The sequence below is a fragment of the Microcaecilia unicolor genome, chromosome 2 (genome assembly GCF_901765095.1).
Source record: "Microcaecilia unicolor chromosome 2, aMicUni1.1, whole genome shotgun sequence".
NCBI classification, from domain to species: Eukaryota; Metazoa; Chordata; class Amphibia; order Gymnophiona; family Siphonopidae; genus Microcaecilia; species Microcaecilia unicolor.
This window is the reverse complement of record NC_044032.1, coordinates 204,112,376-204,131,716: the sequence shown is the minus strand read 5'-3', so window position 1 is coordinate 204,131,716 and position 19,341 is coordinate 204,112,376. Positions and strand designations below refer to the sequence as shown.

At 42.4% G+C, this 19,341-nt stretch overlaps 1 protein-coding gene across 1 annotated transcript in view; it reads right to left on the bottom strand.

The window, feature by feature from the left end:
• Positions 1-6,456: 6,456 nt before the first annotated feature.
• ZNF367 (zinc finger protein 367) overlaps positions 6,457-19,341 on the bottom strand; it is a 56,475-nt gene continuing 43,590 nt past the window's right edge. The window contains exon 5 of the mRNA XM_030193640.1: positions 6,457-9,355. Coding sequence (XP_030049500.1) covers positions 9,130-9,355 — 226 coding nt within the window. The 3' untranslated portion in view covers positions 6,457-9,129. The remainder of the gene's footprint in view (positions 9,356-19,341) is intronic.

Sequence of the window (19,341 nt, the reverse complement as noted above, 5' to 3'; positions counted from 1 at the left end):
GCATTCTTCCACCTTTGTGTGTTTTGATATCTTTGGCTCACTTGTGGAAGTATTGGACCCCCTTCTTTTTTGCACATCAACAACCTCCCCCAGAATCCCTCTCTTCCTCCCACCCCTCCCCCAGTATCTCCCTGGGCCTACTTGCCCAATCCTTGGTGGTCTAATGGAGAATGAGCACGAGCAATGCCCACTCGTTCCTGCCTGTTGAGGCTACTCCTTCAAAATGGATGCAATCTCTAGCAGCAATCTTGCAATACCTTAGTAGGTGATACTAATCTTAAAGTTTAAAATTAAGAAAACAAATTGAGAAAGCTTGCAGAGCATGGCTCAAGGGATCCTTTTCAACCCCTCCAGTCATCGGTTTGTGTTACAAGAGGGGAGGATGCAATTGTGGACAGTAGTAGTATTGGAGGATTGGTTGGATGGTTTTGAGATAGGGGAGATAGTTTATGCTGGGAGAGTTGGGGTTGATGGGATAGTTATAGGGGATAGTTTATAGAGTAGGGGTGTTGAAGGTGATGGAGAGGTTGTAGGGTAGTTTTGAAGTATGGGATGGTCGTGGGTAATAGGGTTAACGTAGGGGGTGGAGGTAGTTCGGGTGATAGGGATAGGGTTGCGATTGATAATTTTTTGGGAGGGTGAGGTTCAGGTGTGGGGAGGTAGTAGGCAAGGAATACCATTTTGCAAGGAACAGCAAAACATAATTAAGGAATCATATCTAATAGTCTAGTTGGTAGAAACTGGAACTGCTTCTCCCATAAAATGCACTGGGCCATTTGAGGGAGATGGCTTAATTACCTGGAACCCCAAGTCCAATCTAGCCCATTTAAATTTTAACTTACTATTACTAATCATTTCTATAGTACTACTAGATGTACGCAGCCTTGTACACATTATATGCAGGTGCTTTCTCTGTTCCTAGATGGCTCACAATCTAAGTTTAGATTACCTGGGGCAATGGAGGGTTAAGTGACTTGCCCATCACCACAAGGAGCTGCAGTAGGAATTGAACCCAGGTTGCCAGGATCAAAGCTTGCTGCAATAACCATTAGGCCACTCCTCCTCTTGATGCATCTTTAAGTTTTTTTTTCCGCACATGCCAAATTTGATCCCATTTTGTTAAATTTTCAGTTACTTTGCTTCCATGAGAAAAAGACATTCTGGATGCTTTTTGTACAAAATTCTAATTTCCACTGCACTGGGAAGAATAAAAACAGGCAAGTCTTTATCACTCAGAAGGGAACCAGTGCAACCTCTTTACCTTTTGTGTTTCTACGTGGTGTTTCCTTTGTTTTCCTCCCCCTCCCCATTATTTTATATATTGTAAACCACTTAGTTTATATGTTGAAAATTTTGCAGTATATCAAATAAATTGAACTTGACCATCTGCAGATTTTTCTTGCAAGAAAAAGACAGGACCAGGTAGGCACCTATAGATCAAGTTATAATAATCAAGAGGACCTAATCCCATTTGTGATAATCTTCCTTTAGGACTGGCTTCAGTCTACACAGCATGCAGAGCTTTTAGAACTACTTGATGAATGATATTTCATATTTAAACCATGGAACAGAAGTTCCCCAAGAAAACAATCTCAAGGCAAATTGAAATGATCTGACAAGCAACATCTACTACTGCTTGACACTCATTGATTAAGTATAGCAAAGATAATTATCTGTAGCAGGTATTCTCCAATGACAGTAGGCTTTATAGTCTCACAAGTGGGTGACACCGACCCGCACTGCCCGGTCCTGGACTTATGATTAGCATAGAGCTTTGAGGAGCTCGAGACACGCTCCACCATGCATGCACGAGAGCACAGTCTCCTCAGTTTTATACTACAGCAAAAAAAGTAAAAATAAGAAAGGAGACAACTCCAAGGGGAGGTGGGAGGGATGGTGAGAATATAAAGCCTGCTGCCCTCAGAGAATACCTGCTACAGGAAAGTATCTTCGCTTTCTCCAAGGACAAGCAGGCTCATCTATGCTCACGTGGGGAATCCCTAGCATCCAGGCTCTCCAAAAACAGCAAACATTGATCAATTGGGCCTTGCAACAGCGAGGACATAACACAGATTAACCTAAAACTATATGCAATCTGAATGAAGGTGCAGCCTGGAACAGAATAAAATGTGCCTAGGAGGGTGGAATTGGATTCTATACCCCAGATTATGCAACACTGTCTGCCTGAACCAACTGTCATGTCAGGTATCCTGCTCAACACAGTAGTGTGATGTGAATGTGTGGACTGAAGACCATGTCAAAGCCTTGCAAATTTCTTCAATGGAGGCTGACCTCAAGTGGGCTACCAATGCAGCTACGGCTCTGACGTTGTGAGCTCTGACATGACCCTCTAGGGCCAGCCCAGCCTGGGAATAAGTGAAGGAAATGCAAACTGCCAGCCAATAAGAAACTATGTGTTTCCCCGATGGTGACCCTCATCCTGTTGGGATCAAAAGAAATAAAAAGTTGGTCAGACTGTGGGGTCTGGTCCTCTCCATGTAGTAGGCCAATGCTCTCTTGCAGTCCAAGGTGTGCAAGCTGCTTTCACCAGGATGGGCAAAAGGTCGGGGAAAGAATATTGGCAAGACAATCGACTGGTTCAGATGGAACTCAGACACCACTTTTGGCAGGAACTTAGGGTGTGTGCAGAGGACTACTCTTGTTATAATGAAACCACCAGTAAGGCTTGAAGCTCACTGACCCTACGAGCTGAAGTAACAGTCACCAAGAAAATTACCTTCCAGGTCAAATACTTCAGAAGGCAAGAATTCAGTGGCTCAAAAGTAGCTTTCATCAGCTAAGTGACAACAATGTCGAGAGGTGGAGGTTCGACAGGGGGCTTTGAAAAAAGCAAATCTCAAAACGAACAAGAGGTTGTCCAGAGATGGGCTTACCCTCTACACGTTGATAAGCACTAACTGCACTAAGGTGAACCCTTATGGAGTTGGTCTTGAGACCACACTCTGATATGTGTAAAAGGTATTCAAGCAGGGGATCTAGGGCCTTGTTCTCACACCAGACAGAAAACCTCCACCATTTGAAAGAATAGCACCTCTTAGTGGAGTCTTTCCTGGAAGTCAAAAAGACCTCGGAGACACCCTCTGAAAGACCCAAGGAAGCAAATTCTAGGATCTCAACATCCAAGCTGTGAGAGCCAGAGACTGGAGGTTGGTATGTAGAAGAGACCCTTTGTTCTGCATGATGAAGGTTGGAAAACACTCCAATCTACACGGTTCTTTGGAAAATAACTCCAGAAGTAAAGGGGACCACATCTGCCGCGGCCAGTATGGCACAATCAGAATCATGGTTCCGCAGTCTTGCTTGAGTTTCAACAAAGTTTTCCCTACTAGAGGAGTGGGAGGGTATGCATACAGAAGACCCGTCCCCAAACGGAGGGAGCAATCTGACACTAGTCTGTCCTGGGCCTGAACCTGAAACAGAACTGAAGGACCTTGTGGTTGATCTGAGTGGCAAACAGATCTACCGAGGGGGTGCACCATGCTCAGAAGATCTTGCGGGTTATGCCCATATTGAGAGACTTCTTGTGTGGTTGCATTATTCTTCTAGTCTGTTGGCCAGGGTATTATTTTGCCCGCAAAATAAGTAGCTCGAAGGAACATGCCATGTTTGCGACCCCACTGCCACATCCGGAAGGCCTCCTGACACAGAAGGCGTGACCTGGTGCCTCCTTGCTTGTTGGTGTAATACATTGCAAAATGATTGTCTGTTTGGATGAGCACAATTTGATGAGATAACTGATCTCTGAAAGCCTTTAGAGCGTTCCAGATCGCCTGGAGTTCCAGGAGATTGGTCCAGGTATGAAACAAATCTTCAGATCAAACACCTTGGATGTGAAGCCCATCTACATGAGTCCCCCATTCCAGGAAAGATGTAGCCATCATCAGCACTTTTTTGTGGCTGAGGAATTTGGAATGCAAGTTCTTGAATCAAACTAGATCAAACAGTCCACCACTGAAGGGAGCGTACAAGCTCTGTGGACACTTGGATGACATCTTTCAGGCTCCCTGTGGCTTGATACCATTGAGAAGCCAGGGTCCATTGAGCTGATTTCATGTGAGACGTGTCATGGGTGTAACATACACTGTGGAAGGCATGTAGCCCAACAATCTCAACATCTGCCGAGCTGTGACCTGCTGAGAGGCTCGAATCCTGGAAGCGAGTGCGACAACAGTGGAAGGCAGACACTGAATATGCCTTGTATCGCTATAGAAATGATAAATAGTAGTAGTAGTAGGCTCGAACCTTCTTTGTGTCGAGCAGGGCTCCTATTAACTCCAATCGTTGGAAAGGGCGAAGATGGGACTTAGGATAGTTTAAAACGAACCCTAGTATTACAGCACCCAAATAGTCATCCGCACTGACTCCTGAGCACCATTGGAAGAGATGCTCTTTACCAGCCAATCATCGAGAGATGGGAACACTTGGACTCCCAGTCTGCATAGCGATGCTGCAACTACTGCTAGACATTTGGTGAAGACTCTGGGAGCTGATGCGAGGCCAAAATGCAACATGTGGTATTGAAAGTGATGTGTTCCCAGTCAAAATTGAATATACTTCCAGTGGGCTGAAAGTATTGGGATGCGAGAATATGCATCCTTTAAGTCCAGAGAGCATAGTCAATCGATTTTCTGAATCATTGGGAGAAGGGTGCCTAGGATCACCATCCTGAACTTCTCTTGGACTAGGAATTTGTTCAGGGCCCTTAGTTCTAAGATGGGACGCATCACCCCTGTTTTCTTTTGCACAAGGAAGTACCTGGAATAGAATCCCCACCCTTCCTCCCCTGGTGGAACGGGCTCGACCGCATGGGCCTTCAGAAGGGCTGAGGGTTCCTTTGCAAGTACTTACCTGTGCTGAGAGCTGAACGAATGAGCTCTCGGTGGGCAATCTAGAGGTTTTAGATACTGAGTGTGTATCTGAGATGGACTATTTGAAGAACCCACCAGTCAGAGGTTATAAGAGACCATCTTTCTTGAAAAAAAAAAAAATATATATATATATCAGCCTCCCCCAATCTGCAAGTAGTCCAGGATGGACACTTTTACTACGACTATGCTCTGCTGGAGCCAGTCAAAAGCTTGTCCCTCATTTTGCCTGGGGAGCAGAAGGGACCTTTGGCGCACGCTGTTGACGTGAACGAGCAGAGAGTTTGTACCTACGCCTTCGATAGTAATACAGACTCCTCCTTGGCTTGCCAAAAGTCCTCCTAGCTGAAGAGGCAGATGCAGAAGGCGCCTGGTGGAAGAGAGAAGAGATGGTATCAGTATGTTTTTTGATTTGGTCTATGACCTCCTCAACCTCTTCTCCAAAAAGGTTATCCCCCGGCATGGGGCATCCACCAACCTCTGCTAAACAGAATGTTCCAAGTCAGAAACATGCAGCCATGAGAGTCTGCACATTGCTATACTCTGGGCAGAGATGCTGGATGCCACGTCATATTCAACATAAAGGAATATTTCACATGCTCATCTTCCAATGTGGTATATATCATTCAGTGTAAAAAATGTAACGAAGGATGCTATATTGGAGAAACAGGCCAGATGCTAAAGACAAGATTTAATTTACATATACATCACATGAAGAATACTGGTGCCAGCCGGGTTCCCACCCTTGTGGATCAGCACTTTACAAAACCAGATCACTGTACCAGTGACTTCATAGTAAGAAACCTGAAAGGTAACTTTAAAACAATACAGGAACGTAAGACCTTTGAAGTCAGAATGATTGAATATTTTGACACCCAACAGACAGGACTTAAAGATCTGGGTTTTCTAGCCCATTATAAACCATAAAGTTGTATTGCTCTGTTTATCACCCTCCTTTCACCTATCCACCCCCATCCTGTTAGACTATCTCTGAAATGCTTTGATGTTCCCATGCATACCTCCTACCCATCCCAACCCTGTTAGACTGTCAATGAAATGCTTGGATGTTTTACTTATATATACTGACATCTACCACATTTGCTTATTTCCGATCTGACGAAGAAGGGCAACCTTCGAAAGCTAATCAAGAAATGTATTAAGTTATGTCCAATAAAAAATATCATCTTAGTTTCTTTTCCATGTTTTATTTTGTTTGATTTCTATTGATTACCTGGAATATCAAATAAAGTTGAAATATGAACCAAAATTAGTAACGGTGCAAGGAGATCTTTCAAAAGGAGAAAGAGTGGGCTCCTTCTAATAAGGGACAGCACAGTCTGCCACAGGCTATCTATAGATGTACACATTAGGCTTGTAGAAGACATCCTGCAAGGCACATTTGAAGAGGCCCAGCTTTTGATTTTTTCACTGTAGCATTATTAAAACTGGAAGATTTTGGTAAACTTCACCCACACACAAACATACACACATGCACCAGCAGTTAAAAACAAACAAAAAGAAAAAGGTAGTCAATCATATCAGTACTTTGTTTTAGTAGACTGTGCGCTGTTTTATTGACAAAAGTGGATAGATGGGAATAAAAGACCTGAAAATCAAACACAAACTTTACTAAATGCTTATGCTTTAAACTGTTTAGGCTTTTCAGATTCAAAAGCTGTATAACTGCATCTGAAAACTGTGCTGAATAGCTAGTACTTAAAAGATAGAGAGGCATCTCTTAGATCAAATTCAGTCTTCAGATACCACACAGAAATTCTCATCAAGTGCCAGAAAAGTTGAAGAATGGACTGTGGCACTGTTCTCTGGTGGATTCAGTCTGTTGCAGGCAATGTGTACTGGCAAAAAAAATCAGGCCCTTTACTTTCAGCAGTGTGCTATACTATAGGAACACAAACTATAGCAAAACAATGAATGGGCCCGCTTTATTACGGCTACAAAAATTAGTAGAAATCTGAACACAAACCTTAAGATTAAAAATGTGATTTTATTCAAAGTGCTGCATATTTAGAATAGCAGCATTTATTGTACTCTAATGGTGGTAACTAACGCCAAATTACAACTGGCCAAATGAACACAACCTCTTCTTTACCTAAGAAAACTAAAAAGCAGTCTAAGATTGCCTTAAATTATTCAGACATTAAAATTTGATTTCTTTGCCAAATATGAGATCCCTCACAAATGATGTTCTGCTACCTAGGCACTAAAAGTACCGAGTAAATTAAGGATCAAATTCCAATAGTTTGGCATTCAGATTACTATGCAGTTTCCATTAGAATGCTTTGCAAAAAAAAAAAAAAATTGATACATCATAAAATGATGTTTAGTCCAAACATTTTAAATTACAATGCAAATCTAGAACCTTCCAGATCTTACTCCTGTGGGTGTGGGACACCATTAAAAAAAAAAAAAGCAAAGGTTTTAAGCTTTAGTTTGACCAAAAATCTATAGACAGTTATCACTATAAATTCAGGAACCAGAGCCTTCAAAATTCACAAATATTTCACACAAAAGAAAATAAGTGCTTGAAAAAGTGTTAAACCTAGGACCAAAATTTGCTTTATACCAATCAAGTAGAGTTAAGAATTTGTTCAGTTAAACCACCCCAAGATCTATAAGCTTCTCTGTACACGCATATCAGGCTTCTGAACAGTGTCTAGGATCGATTTCAATTATGTTTTTAAGACTTCTATTGAACACGGTTCATGTTCCTTCTTTTCCTTTTGGTTCACATAAAACAATGAAGAAATGGCTATCCATCTCAAACCATTCTGACATTTTTCAACAGAATTCAATACCTAGGCAACAATACACAAATTGCCTGCAATAAAACTGTAAATGCCAAAATACCAAAAAGCTAATAGAACTGAATGTTCCAGTTCTCCTTTCCACAAAATCATTAAAAAAAAAATGACCAATTCACAAAAAATAATTGAAGGAGCCAGATGCACTTTTACAGTTAAAGTACTGTTCTGTTAGAAAGTTAAATAAAAGCAGACATTATATCGTTGCACTTTGGGTTATATTCAACCCAAGGGGGGGGGGGGGGGGGGAGCATTTTAGTCTGACACACAATAAATAGCTATATATATATGATCAGAAGATTGGTAAAGAGCTCTTTACCTTTCTCACCTGTGCCAGGCCCCTTTAATCATTCTGTAGGCCAGAATGTCAATGCTTGAGTGCACTCTGTGTGCAAAATCTCTCCTACCTGCAGCAAATTTTGGAAAGTTGACACATTTTAAAGGAGCAAGGCTGCCATAGTTAGCTACACTATGTTTAGAGAACACAAAATCCAGCATCTTGTCCTACAACAAAGCAATAAGGTGGCTTTATGCACTCAAAAACTAAAAGGTATAAAGCTTGTATTTGCTAGTAATCCTAAAAAGCACTATTAAAATTTAGTGTTTGCCATCAAAGAGCTAAAACAGTTTACTATCAACACCATCCTTTAAATACACCCTTTTATAAAACAAAAGCAAGTGCCAATCACATTACAGGGCGCACAACACTGGAACAACTTAACACATCTAGACTTGCAAGCTTAAATGAATCTGCTTTCAATAAATCTGATTTTTTTCATTTCCTGGTGTGCAAAACTTTCCAACTTTGTCAGGAAAGGCAAGTGCTACTTAGATGCTGTAAGACTGCTAATATCGTGCCAAGACGATGTTCAGTCATCACAGCAAGAAGCAATTGGCTTCTTTTTTTTTCTTTTAATTTCTAAAAGCAATGTTTCCACAAATGACAGCCACCTCTATATCTGTACTCTTTTATTGCTGCTGATATTCAGAGTTTTTGCCTGGATGTTGACTCTTTCTTTATAAACTTTCAGCATTCCTAAACTTGGCATTTACGCCAATTTGATTCTGATTATGCTTTAAAGAAATGTGAGTTCAGAAGGTTCCTCCTCAAGAGGATTCTTTTCACTGAATGCATCAAGCTTGTAAAACCTAGCTTTCTACACCATGTATTTTATCCACCCTGTATTGCTCACTCCAATATTTACAAAATACTTTAAAACTTTACATCTATCTTTTACCATACAAAAAAGTGCAATTCTCTCTTGCCTCACATTGTAAGGCAACAACATTCTTCATAAAATTCTACAGAAATAGCAGCCTAGAATAAGCAAATAAGGTGCTTAGCTTGTTGCCTCAGGGAGCTACTTGGTTAAGTACCACCAGGCAATATACTTTTTACATTGTCAGGTTCAGTTTTTTGGCTATTGGCGCAACTGTGCACCAGCTAGATTTGCCAGCTCAATGAGCGCCATTGCCCCATGAAGTCGTTCCCGCTGCTCCTGCAGGCGGCGGCGGGCCCCATTCTTTTCTTCCTCTTCCTCCTCATCAGACTGCAGATACTCCATGGGATCTTGCTGCTCCTGGTCAGTCTTCGGAATAAGTTTAGCCTTTAAGGCTGGCATTCGCTGCTCTCTGCTCTCCCAATACCTGTGTACGATGAGGAAGAAACACAAAACACGTTTGTAAGTAAAGACAAGGCACATCTAGTCCCTTCCTGTTGCACTACCATGGACCCTGGTTTACCTTTAGCTTTGTCTTCCCCATCACTACAGGAAGAAAAACACCAGAGGGCATTTCACACAAGTGAGATGCTTTTATATTTGTTTCCAAAGAACAAAAGCTAAAGAGGATCCACGTACGTGGAGAACTCATTAGATCCCACGGGGCAGCAAACAGAGATAAAAGAAGTGGGAAACGTAAACCAGGCTTGTCCAAAGAACTGGGACCAAACAAATAATTAATAATAAAAATCGACAGTTTATTAATGTTTCCTTAGAGATGACTTGACACAACGTTGTGTTTCGGCCTAGCGGCCTGCATCAGGAGTCTTATGACTTAAGGAAAGACTGATGGTCTAATTTTACATTTAGGTTGAAAAACAGAAGGCTTGAAATAGCAACATAAAGTTGGTCTTAAAAAAGACTTGGCTTCACTATTGCATCAGTGCTTACTCCAGTGCCTTACGGTTTGACACAATGTGCTATAAGGGAGAGCCTAAGTGCTATATAGCACGTAATTGCAAGGGGGTGTGTATTCATGGGTGGAGCATGGACAGGACATGGGTGTGTCTCTTACTTGTGCACACAACTTATAGAATACCATAAGTTGCGTACACTGCATGGCACACTTAGGTACATCAACTTACAAATAAAGACCTGTAAGTGGACATGCCTAAATGTAGGTTCATCAATGTCGACATGCTCTTCTTTAACAGAATCAGTGCTTAACCTCGAGGCATCAAGTTCTAGAACTGCCTCCTCAAGCGCCTACTGGACTTACACTTCTCTTGTGGCACTACCCCAGAGCACAGGGTCCTGCCACAAACAGCTGATTGAAATGTTTTAGGGTCAATAAGAATCTTCCTGGAAGGGAATGGGCACCTTACAACAGAATCTGCACAGTGAACTCTCTTAACTGGGGCTCTGGTGAGAACTAACAAAATGTAGCCCCTGTTAGAAGATCAAACTAGTACATATGAGAGAGAGAGAGAGAGAGAAAAAGAAAAAGACTATTCTTTCTACTCCAATATTGACTATGTCTTAGTAGATCTATTACTATGGTTGAGAGCGATAGATACAGAAATGGTGATGAGGAGGTCAGACCACATGCCAGTTTCAATAATCAACCAGAGTCACACAAAGAGTAAGGGGAGAGGATAGGAATAAAAACAAAAGTCTCCTGGATGATTGCTCTATTGCCTCACAAATCTCAGAGTATGCAGGAATATTTTTCAGTTAAACAATAGATTGGTGCCCTACCTTATGGTTTGGGATTGACTGAAGACAGACACCAAGTTACCCAGTTCCAGGCTAGAGATTTTGGGACAGTTCTGGATTTCTGACCACCCCATCCTAGTGTATTATGGGACTTGCAGCACTGATTTCAATGGGCAGGATCAGGCACTACAAATCCCACATTGTTTTGAGATGTAAGTTCAAAGCCAGCCTGGAACACCAGGTAACTTGGCATCTCTGCTGAAGGGGGAGGTGTGAAAGTAAGCAAGGACTGGGTGCTGAACCTCCACAAAAGGTAAAAAGCAAAACAAAAAAAAAATATACAGATATAGATATAGATATCTTTCTGTGTTTTACAAAGTAAGCAGACACCTGTTCATTCACAGGTTTGAAACTGAAAATAACACCTGTTGAAAAGTCAGTTAGTATCTTCACACAGACCTGCTAGGTCCCAAGGACATAGTGTACATTTGAGTTCAGTATTAAACAAACTGAGGTCTGGCTCCAGAATCAGGACATTAAAGTAGCAAGATAAAGCTTTTCCCATCTTAGCCAGTTTTCTGTTACCTTATAATAAGTTGTGGAGGCATACGCTACAGAGCTGCTCTCATTTTCCCTAGGCCTCCCTGCCTCGTCCTTGCTCTGGAGTTTCATCTGGCTTGAAATTAATCACGCCTTCCCTGCTGATCCTCAAAAGCTAGGCTTCTTAAGTGACCATGTGAGGGAGTTTGCTAAAGTGGAACTTGCAGCTTCCTATAAACTCCATCACAGGGTGATTGATGCCTAGGAAGTCAGCCTGCCCCCAAAGCAGGAAGAAAAAAAAAAAAAAGAGGGAAGTGAGAATTGTAGATCTAAATCTGTGCTTAATTTTTGGTGGCTGTGATCCCATGATCACAGCAGTGGCATAGCCAAGGGTAGCTCGGGTGGGCCCAGGCCCACCCAGTAGCAGCACATCTATGATGTGGCTGGCAAGGATTCCCCAAGCCCCACCAGCCGAAAACTCCCAACAACTGTCCCCCTCCTGCATACCTTGTAAATACCAGATCTTCGTCTGCAGTGAGCAGTGACTGATACATACTGCTCGCACCAGTCCCACAGACTTCCCTCTGATGTATTCCTGCCTATGTGGAAACAGGAAGTTACATCAGAGGGAAGGCTGTGGGGCCAACATGAGCAGCGTGTATTAGTTGCTGCTCGCTGTTGGTGAAAATCTGCTATTTAAAAGGTATGCAGTGGAGGGGGTGATGTTTGAGAAACCATATGGCATGCAGGTGAGAGAGGGAGAGACCTATATCACTTGTGGAGTACTTCTGCCCACCCATCTTGGGCCCAGGCCCACCCAAAATTGGGTGTCTGGCTACGCCCCTGGATCACAGCCAAAGAAAGTCACACAACCCTTCAGAGGTGGAGAATAAATAATGCACCTATGGAGAGTTCGCCCAGATCATGACAGCAAACATGAATTTTGACCTTATTTGGGGTCCCGGATCACAGTTTGGGAAGTTACGATTTAAACATTTCAGTAGTGCAACTTGAAATCCAGCACAGTGCTCTCCAAAATCCCAGAACCTTATTTCAACTAAGGGGGATGGGGTATATTCACAAATTTACTGGCTGAAGTTGTTTACAAGTTAAACCTAATTCAGCAAAGCCACTTTAAAGAGAGAAATAAAGCAGGGAAAATACTGACGCAAAAATTGAAGGAGAAAATGTGAACTTTATAACAAAAATTAAAGATGTAAGCAGTATTATCTATTGAAAACCAGAGGGAATTAGGTCCACCTTTGTGCAATTATCAGGAATTATATACGGATGAGGTCCCTTCAGATAAAGATCTTGACAGCTATTTGGCCCAAGTGCAATTGCCATCCTTAGCTAAGGATAATCAAAAGCACTTACAGTGCCTGATCATGAACTGCAAGATAAAGGATGCTATATGGCTATGAAAAATGGAGAAGAACTAGGACGGGAAGGCTTCACTGCTAAATTCTATAAGGTCTTTTTACATCTTTGGTGGAGTCTTTGACCAAGCTCGTCAATACTGTTCTGAAGGGAGCAAGCTCCTCCTGCAACATACAGTGCCTCATCACTTCCTCATCATATAAGCCATTATTGTTCTTAAATATTGATATAAAGTTTCTGTATAAAGTTTTGGCCACTGGGTTACAGCAGCTGGCACCAAAGCTCACATCCTGATCAAGCAGGGTTCATTTTGGGGAGGCAGGGAGTGGACAATGTACGCAAGCTGTTACATGGGGTTCTCAGAAATACACAGTCCTAATGATGCTACTCTCAACAGATACCAAAAAGTCAGTTGAACGAGTAAGTTGTCATGCCTATTTAAGATTCTGAACAGGGTGGGATTAGGAGGCAATTACCCTGGGTGAAAACTGGGGTGATAATGATCATTCCCTAACATTGTAAGGGTCAATGGTAGGATCTACAGACGTCCAAATATTTGAAAGGTATTAATCCGCAAATGAACCTTTTCCGGAGACGGGAAGGTGGTAGAACTAGAGGGCATGAATTGAGATTGAAGGGGGGCAGACTAGAGGAGTATTGTCAGGAAGTATGTTTTCAAGGAAAGGGTGGTAGATACGTGGAATGACCTCTCGCGGGAGGTGGTGATGAAAATGGTAATGGAATTCAAACATGCGTGGGATAAACACAAAGGAATCCTGTTTAGAAGGAATGGATCTACGGAATCTTAGCGGAGATTGGGTGGCGACGCCGGTATTTGGAGAGTAAAACCGGTGCAGGGCGGACTTCTACAGTCTGTGCCCTGATCGTGACTGAATAGATATGGATGGGCTGGAGTGTAAATTTTAAGGGGCTTCGACGTTAGCTTCAGAACTTTTAGTACAGGAACAGTGCTGGGCAGACTTTTACGGTCTGTGCCCTTCAGAAAGGCAGGGCCAAATCAAACTCTGATATACATAGAAAGTACTACATACCATGTAAAGTAAGTTTACCTTGTTGGGCAGACTGGATGGACTGTTCAGCTCTTTATCTGCAATCATTTACTATGTTACTATGTTATATCTCAGAGATTTTCTTTGTGACAGACAGCAAGGCCCTGATTGTCTTGTACCTGGACCCTTTAACTTGCAATTTAGGCTCTTGGGTAGAAAGTTCAAATCCAGAACCTCTAGGGTAACATTTTCTGAAGTACTACCCATTCCACCCGCAGGGACCAAGTGACAGGCAGAGCTCTGGAGTCTCAATGCGTGGATGAGACGAAGGTGCAGGGACGAGGGTTTTAGACTTGTAAGGAACTGAGCAACATTATGGGGAAGGGGGAGCCTATTCCGAAAGGATGGGCTCAGGCTGTTGGCATCGCATTTAAAAAGGAGATAGAGCAGCTTTTAAACTAGAAACTGGGGGAAGGCAGACAGTCGCTCAAAAGCACATGGTTTGGAAGATATCTTTGAAAGATATCACCATAACAGGGAAGATAGGGTATCCCGATAGAGATGTTGCAAAAGAGACTATAGTAGATCAGGTGTCTATAAATAAAAATCAGCCAAAATATTGCAAATTAATATTGTCAAGTACTGAGCATGATGTAAATAGGAACAACAAACAGTTTGAAATGTCTATATGTGAATGCCAGAAGCCTAAGAAATAAGATGAGAGAGTTAGAGTATATTACACTAAATTAAAAATTAAATATAATAGGCATCTCTGAGACCTGGTGGGAGGAGGATACTAGTGGGACACTATCATACCGGGGTACAAATTATATCGTAGTGATAGGGTGGATCAAATTGGTGGAGGGGTAGCATTGTATATTAACGAGAGCCTTGAATCAAATAGATTGAAGATTCTGCAGGAAACAAAACACATCTTGGAATTTCCATGGATTGAAATTCAATGTGTAAAGGGGAAAAGGATAGTGATAGCAGTGTACTACCGTCCGCCTGGTGAGGATGAACAGACGGATGTAGAAATGTTATCGAAAATTAGGAAGGCTAACAAACTGGGCAACACAATAATAATAGGTGATTTCAATTACCCCTATATTGACTGGGTAAATGTAACATCAGCACATGCTAGGGAGGTAAACTTCCTTGATGAAATCAAGGACTGCTTTATGGAGCAGCTGGTACAGGAGCAGACAAGAGAAGGAAAAATTCAAATCCTTAGTGGAGCACATGATCTGGTGCGGGAGGTAATGGTGATGGAGCCGCTTGATAACAATGATCATAATATGATCAGATTTGATATTAGCTTTGAAGTAAGTATACACAGGAAATCCAATACGCTAGCGTTTAACTTTCAAGGGCGGGACCAGACCAGAGCCGAGAGACAGAAGGGAAGGCTGAAGCGCCAACGAGCCTGCAGTGCATGCTTTTCACTGATGCGAGGTAAGAAGAGGGCTTTTAAAATTCGGACGGACGGAGGGGGGGGGGGGGCCTTGGAACTCAGAGGGATGGAAGGGAGGGAGAGAGGGGGTGGGTCCCTGGAACTTGGAGGGGGGTGGGCCGGGAATGCACCACCTGTAAAAAAAAAAAAAATTTTCAGCACCCCAATCATTTTGAAAAGTTGGCTCCTATGATTCTGTCTATTAAAAAAAGGAGAAAGGAAGACCAAACGGCAGCTGGCATGGTTAAAAAGTGAGAAGGAAGCTATTAGAGCTAAAAGAAAATCCTTCAGATCATGGAAGAAGCATCCGACTGAAAATAATAAGAAACTACATAAAGAATGGCAAATCAAATGCAAAGTGCTGACAAGGAAGGCAAAGAGAGACTTTGAAAAGAAAGATTGACTTGGAGGCAAAAACGCATAGTAAAAACTTTAGGTATATTAAAAGAAATAAGCTGGCAAAAGAATCAGTTGGACCGCTAGATGACCAAGGGGTACTCAAGGAAGACAAGGCCATAGTAGAGAAATTCAATGAATTCTTTGCTTTGGTCTTCACCGAAGATGATGTGGGAGAGATACTGGTGCCAGAAATGGTATCCAATGCTGATGAGTCAGAGAAACAATCAAATCTCTGTAAACATGGAAGATGTAATGGGACAACTTGACAAACTGAAGAGCAGCAAATTGCCAGGACCAGATGGTATACATCCCCGAGTATTGATAGAATTGAAAAATGAACTTGCAGAACTATTGTTAGTAATATGTAATTTATCTTTAAAATCAAGCATGGTACCGAAAGATTGGAGGATAGCCAATGTAAAGCCGATTTTTAAAAAGGGTTCCAGGGTGATCCAGGAAATTACAGACCGGTGAGCCCGACATCGGTGCCTGGGAAAATGATAGAGACTTGTTATAAAGAACAAAATTACAGAGCATATTCAAAAGGATGGATTAATGAGACAAAGCCAACATGGATTTAAGTGAAGGGAAATCTTGCCTCACCAAACTACTACATTTCTTTGAAGAGGTGAACAAACATGTGGATAAAGGGGAGCTGGTCGATATTGTGTATCTGGATTTTCAAAAGGCATTTGACAAAATACCTCATGAAATACTCCAGAGGAAATTGGAAAGTTATGGGATAGGAGGTAGTGTTCTATTGTGGATTAAAAACTAGTTAAAAGATAGAAAACAGAGCATAGGGTTAAATGGTCAGTATTCTCAATGGAGAAGGGTAGATTGTGGGGTTCCACAGGGGTCTTGGGACTGCTGCTTTTTAACATATTTATAAATGATCTAGATATGGGAATAACTAGTGAGGTAATTAAATTTGCCGATAACACAAAGTTATTCAATCGCAAGAGGATTGTGAAAAATTGCAAGATGACCTTAAAAGGGAGACTTGGCATCCAAATGGCAGATGTTTAATGTGAGAAAGAGCAAAGTGATGCATGTGGGAAAGAGGAACCTGAACCATAGTTACGCGATGCAAGGTTCCACATTAGGAGTCACTGGCCAGGAAAGGGATCTAGGTGTCATCGTTGATATGTTGAAATCCTCTGCTCAGTGTGCAGCAGCAGCTAAGAGAGAAAACAGAATATTAGGTATTATTAGGAAAGGAATGGAAAACAAAAATGAAAACGTTATAATGCCTTTGTATTGCTCCATGGTGTGACTGCACCTTGAATACTGTGTGCAACTCTGGTCACTGCATCTCTAAAAAGATATAGTGGAATTAGAAAAGGTACAGAGAAGGGCGAAGAAAATGATAAAGGGGATGGGACGACTTCCCTATGAGGAAAGGCTGAAACGGCTTGGGCTCTTCAGCTTGGAGAAAAGACGGCTGAGAGGAGATATGACAGAGGGATATAAAATACTGAGTGGAGTGGAACGGGTAGATGTGAATCGCTTGTTTACTCTTTCCAAAAATACTAGGACAAGGGGCACGCAATGAAGCTACAAAGTAGTAAATTTAAAATGAATTGGAGAAAATATTTCTTCACTCAACATGTAATTAAACTCTGGAATTCGTTCCCAGAGAATGTAGTAAAAGCAGTTAGCTTAGCGGGGTTTTAAAAAAGGTTTGGCTAGCTTCCTAAAAGAAAAGTCCATAAGCCATTATTAAAATGGACTTGGGAAAAATCCAGTGCTTATTTCTGGGATAAGCAGCATAAAATGTATTGTACTGTTTTGGGATCTTGTCAGATACTTGTGAACTGGATTGGCCACTGTTGGAAACAGGATACTGGGCTTGATAGACCTTCAGTCTGTTCCAGTATAGCAACACTTATGTAAATATAAATCTCTTCTTAAGAGTTAAGAGCTTCAAGACTCTGAGCAGGGCCGTCTCACATCTGTACATCAGGATTCTGTGATCAGGCATAAAGTCACAGCTTCCTGGGGTGAGGGGGTGAGAACTGAAGGAAATCCAGCGATTCTGCCCTTGGCTGCTCCTCTTACCATCTTCCATGTTTGTTTATGTTTATTGAATGCTTGATATACTGCCTTATCTAAAAGAAGGTCAAAGCGGTGTACAATAATACAAAAATATAAAACAGGAAAGAAACTCCAATAAATCAAGAAAGACATTCACACATATGCACTAAAATTACAAAACAGGGAGGGAAGAGATAAAGGGAACTGGGGAGATGGGATACAGCATTGCATCAGAATGTACTCATAGGAGCAAATCAAAAGGCAGCCTGGGAAAATAAAAAAGTATTCACTTTGAATTTAGTAAAGGAAGGCTCAGATCTGATATCTGCAGGTAAGCTATTCCAAGAAAAAGGAAGCAGAATGCCGGGTAGATACATAGTGGGATTGCTTTGAGGGAGGACAATACCAGTCGGTTAGTGTCCGAAGATCGGAATACCTGAGTGGGAGTGTACAGGATGATCAGTGACACAAGGTAAGAAAGGCTACCAAGATGAAAAGTCTTGTGGGCAAGGAGAAGAACCTTAAATTGTACCTGATACAAAAGGAGGACCCGGTGCAATTTTGCCAATAGAGGGGTGACAATCAATTGAAGAATCACTCTGGTTGGAAAGAATCCAAAGGAAGACCAGTGGACCTTTCCTCCAAGCTCTTTGGTTCCTCATCAGAATCCCAGGAGTGTTCTGACTCAGAAATCAGTTAGTGAAATCCAAGTCTCTGCTTTTCTTGTGATACTATCGGGCTATCTACAGTTTTGAGACTCCCGAGAATTACCAGTGAATCAGTGGTTTCCTCCACAAAGCACTGGAAATGGACAGCAGTGCAGCCAACTCGGCTCCGAGACCTCTCTGGGCCTCAGTATTGAGACTCATGCCTTGCCTGAAAGATGCTTCAAGGATCAGCTGGTTTGCCTCTGCTACTGACATAGACAGTGTCAAATCTGCAGGAGTGTGTCAAGTGAAGAAGCATGCCATCCTCTCAACTTCTGCTTGAGCTGCTTTTTAAAGGCTGCCACTGAAAGATGTGATCATCACAGCAGGAGTTGCCATGTTCTCCTAAACCACTTGAGGTACATAAGAACATGGACGCTATCACACCTTCTCCAATAGCACAGAGAATGAGTGGTCCTCCCTTTGAGAACACTTGTACACCAGCAACCTTAGTATGATGCTTCAATGGGAACAATGATATGTTTCAGTCTCAGGTCTTGCTTCATGCGCCCTCAGCACCAATAATGATCAGCTTGAACTCTTCCTCTGCTGCAAAAGGAAATTGGACGATGACTGCTCCTGACAGGCACTACCAGTGCTCAATGTCAAGGGTCATCCATCCCCAGCATCCGATGCAGCTCCTGAACCCATGTAGACCAACATTTCTGATGCCATTAGACTAGTCATAATTGAAAATACTTTCATTCTATAATAAGTCCCTCTGACAGACTGAACCAAATTACGAACAAGTTTGAGGCACTCAGGCAACCGTGAAGGAAAAAAAAAAAAATCAACTGGCTCCATGGAAAAATTTAGAGAATGTGGATGTCCCACGCAACAGTGGAAGGTGGGAACAGGCACACATACACAGTCAGCCTACTCAGGGCCGCCGAGAGAGGGGGGGGGGGGGGGGGTAGGGGGGGGGACAAAATTAACCGGGCCCGGCACTGATGTCTCTCTCCTTCTCCTGCTCCCAGGCCGCCGGTGCTGCAGTCCCCGGTCTCACCTACCTGCCCTCGGCTCAGTCGACAGCCCCCCTCCGTCCACCACCGGGCCCCCCTGCATTCAAATCGGCAGCGTCTCACCTGTGTGTGAAAGCAGCAGATCGCCTCCTTTCGGGCCCTCCCTGTGTTTCGCCCTTGTGGAAACAGGAAGTTACATCAGGCGAGGG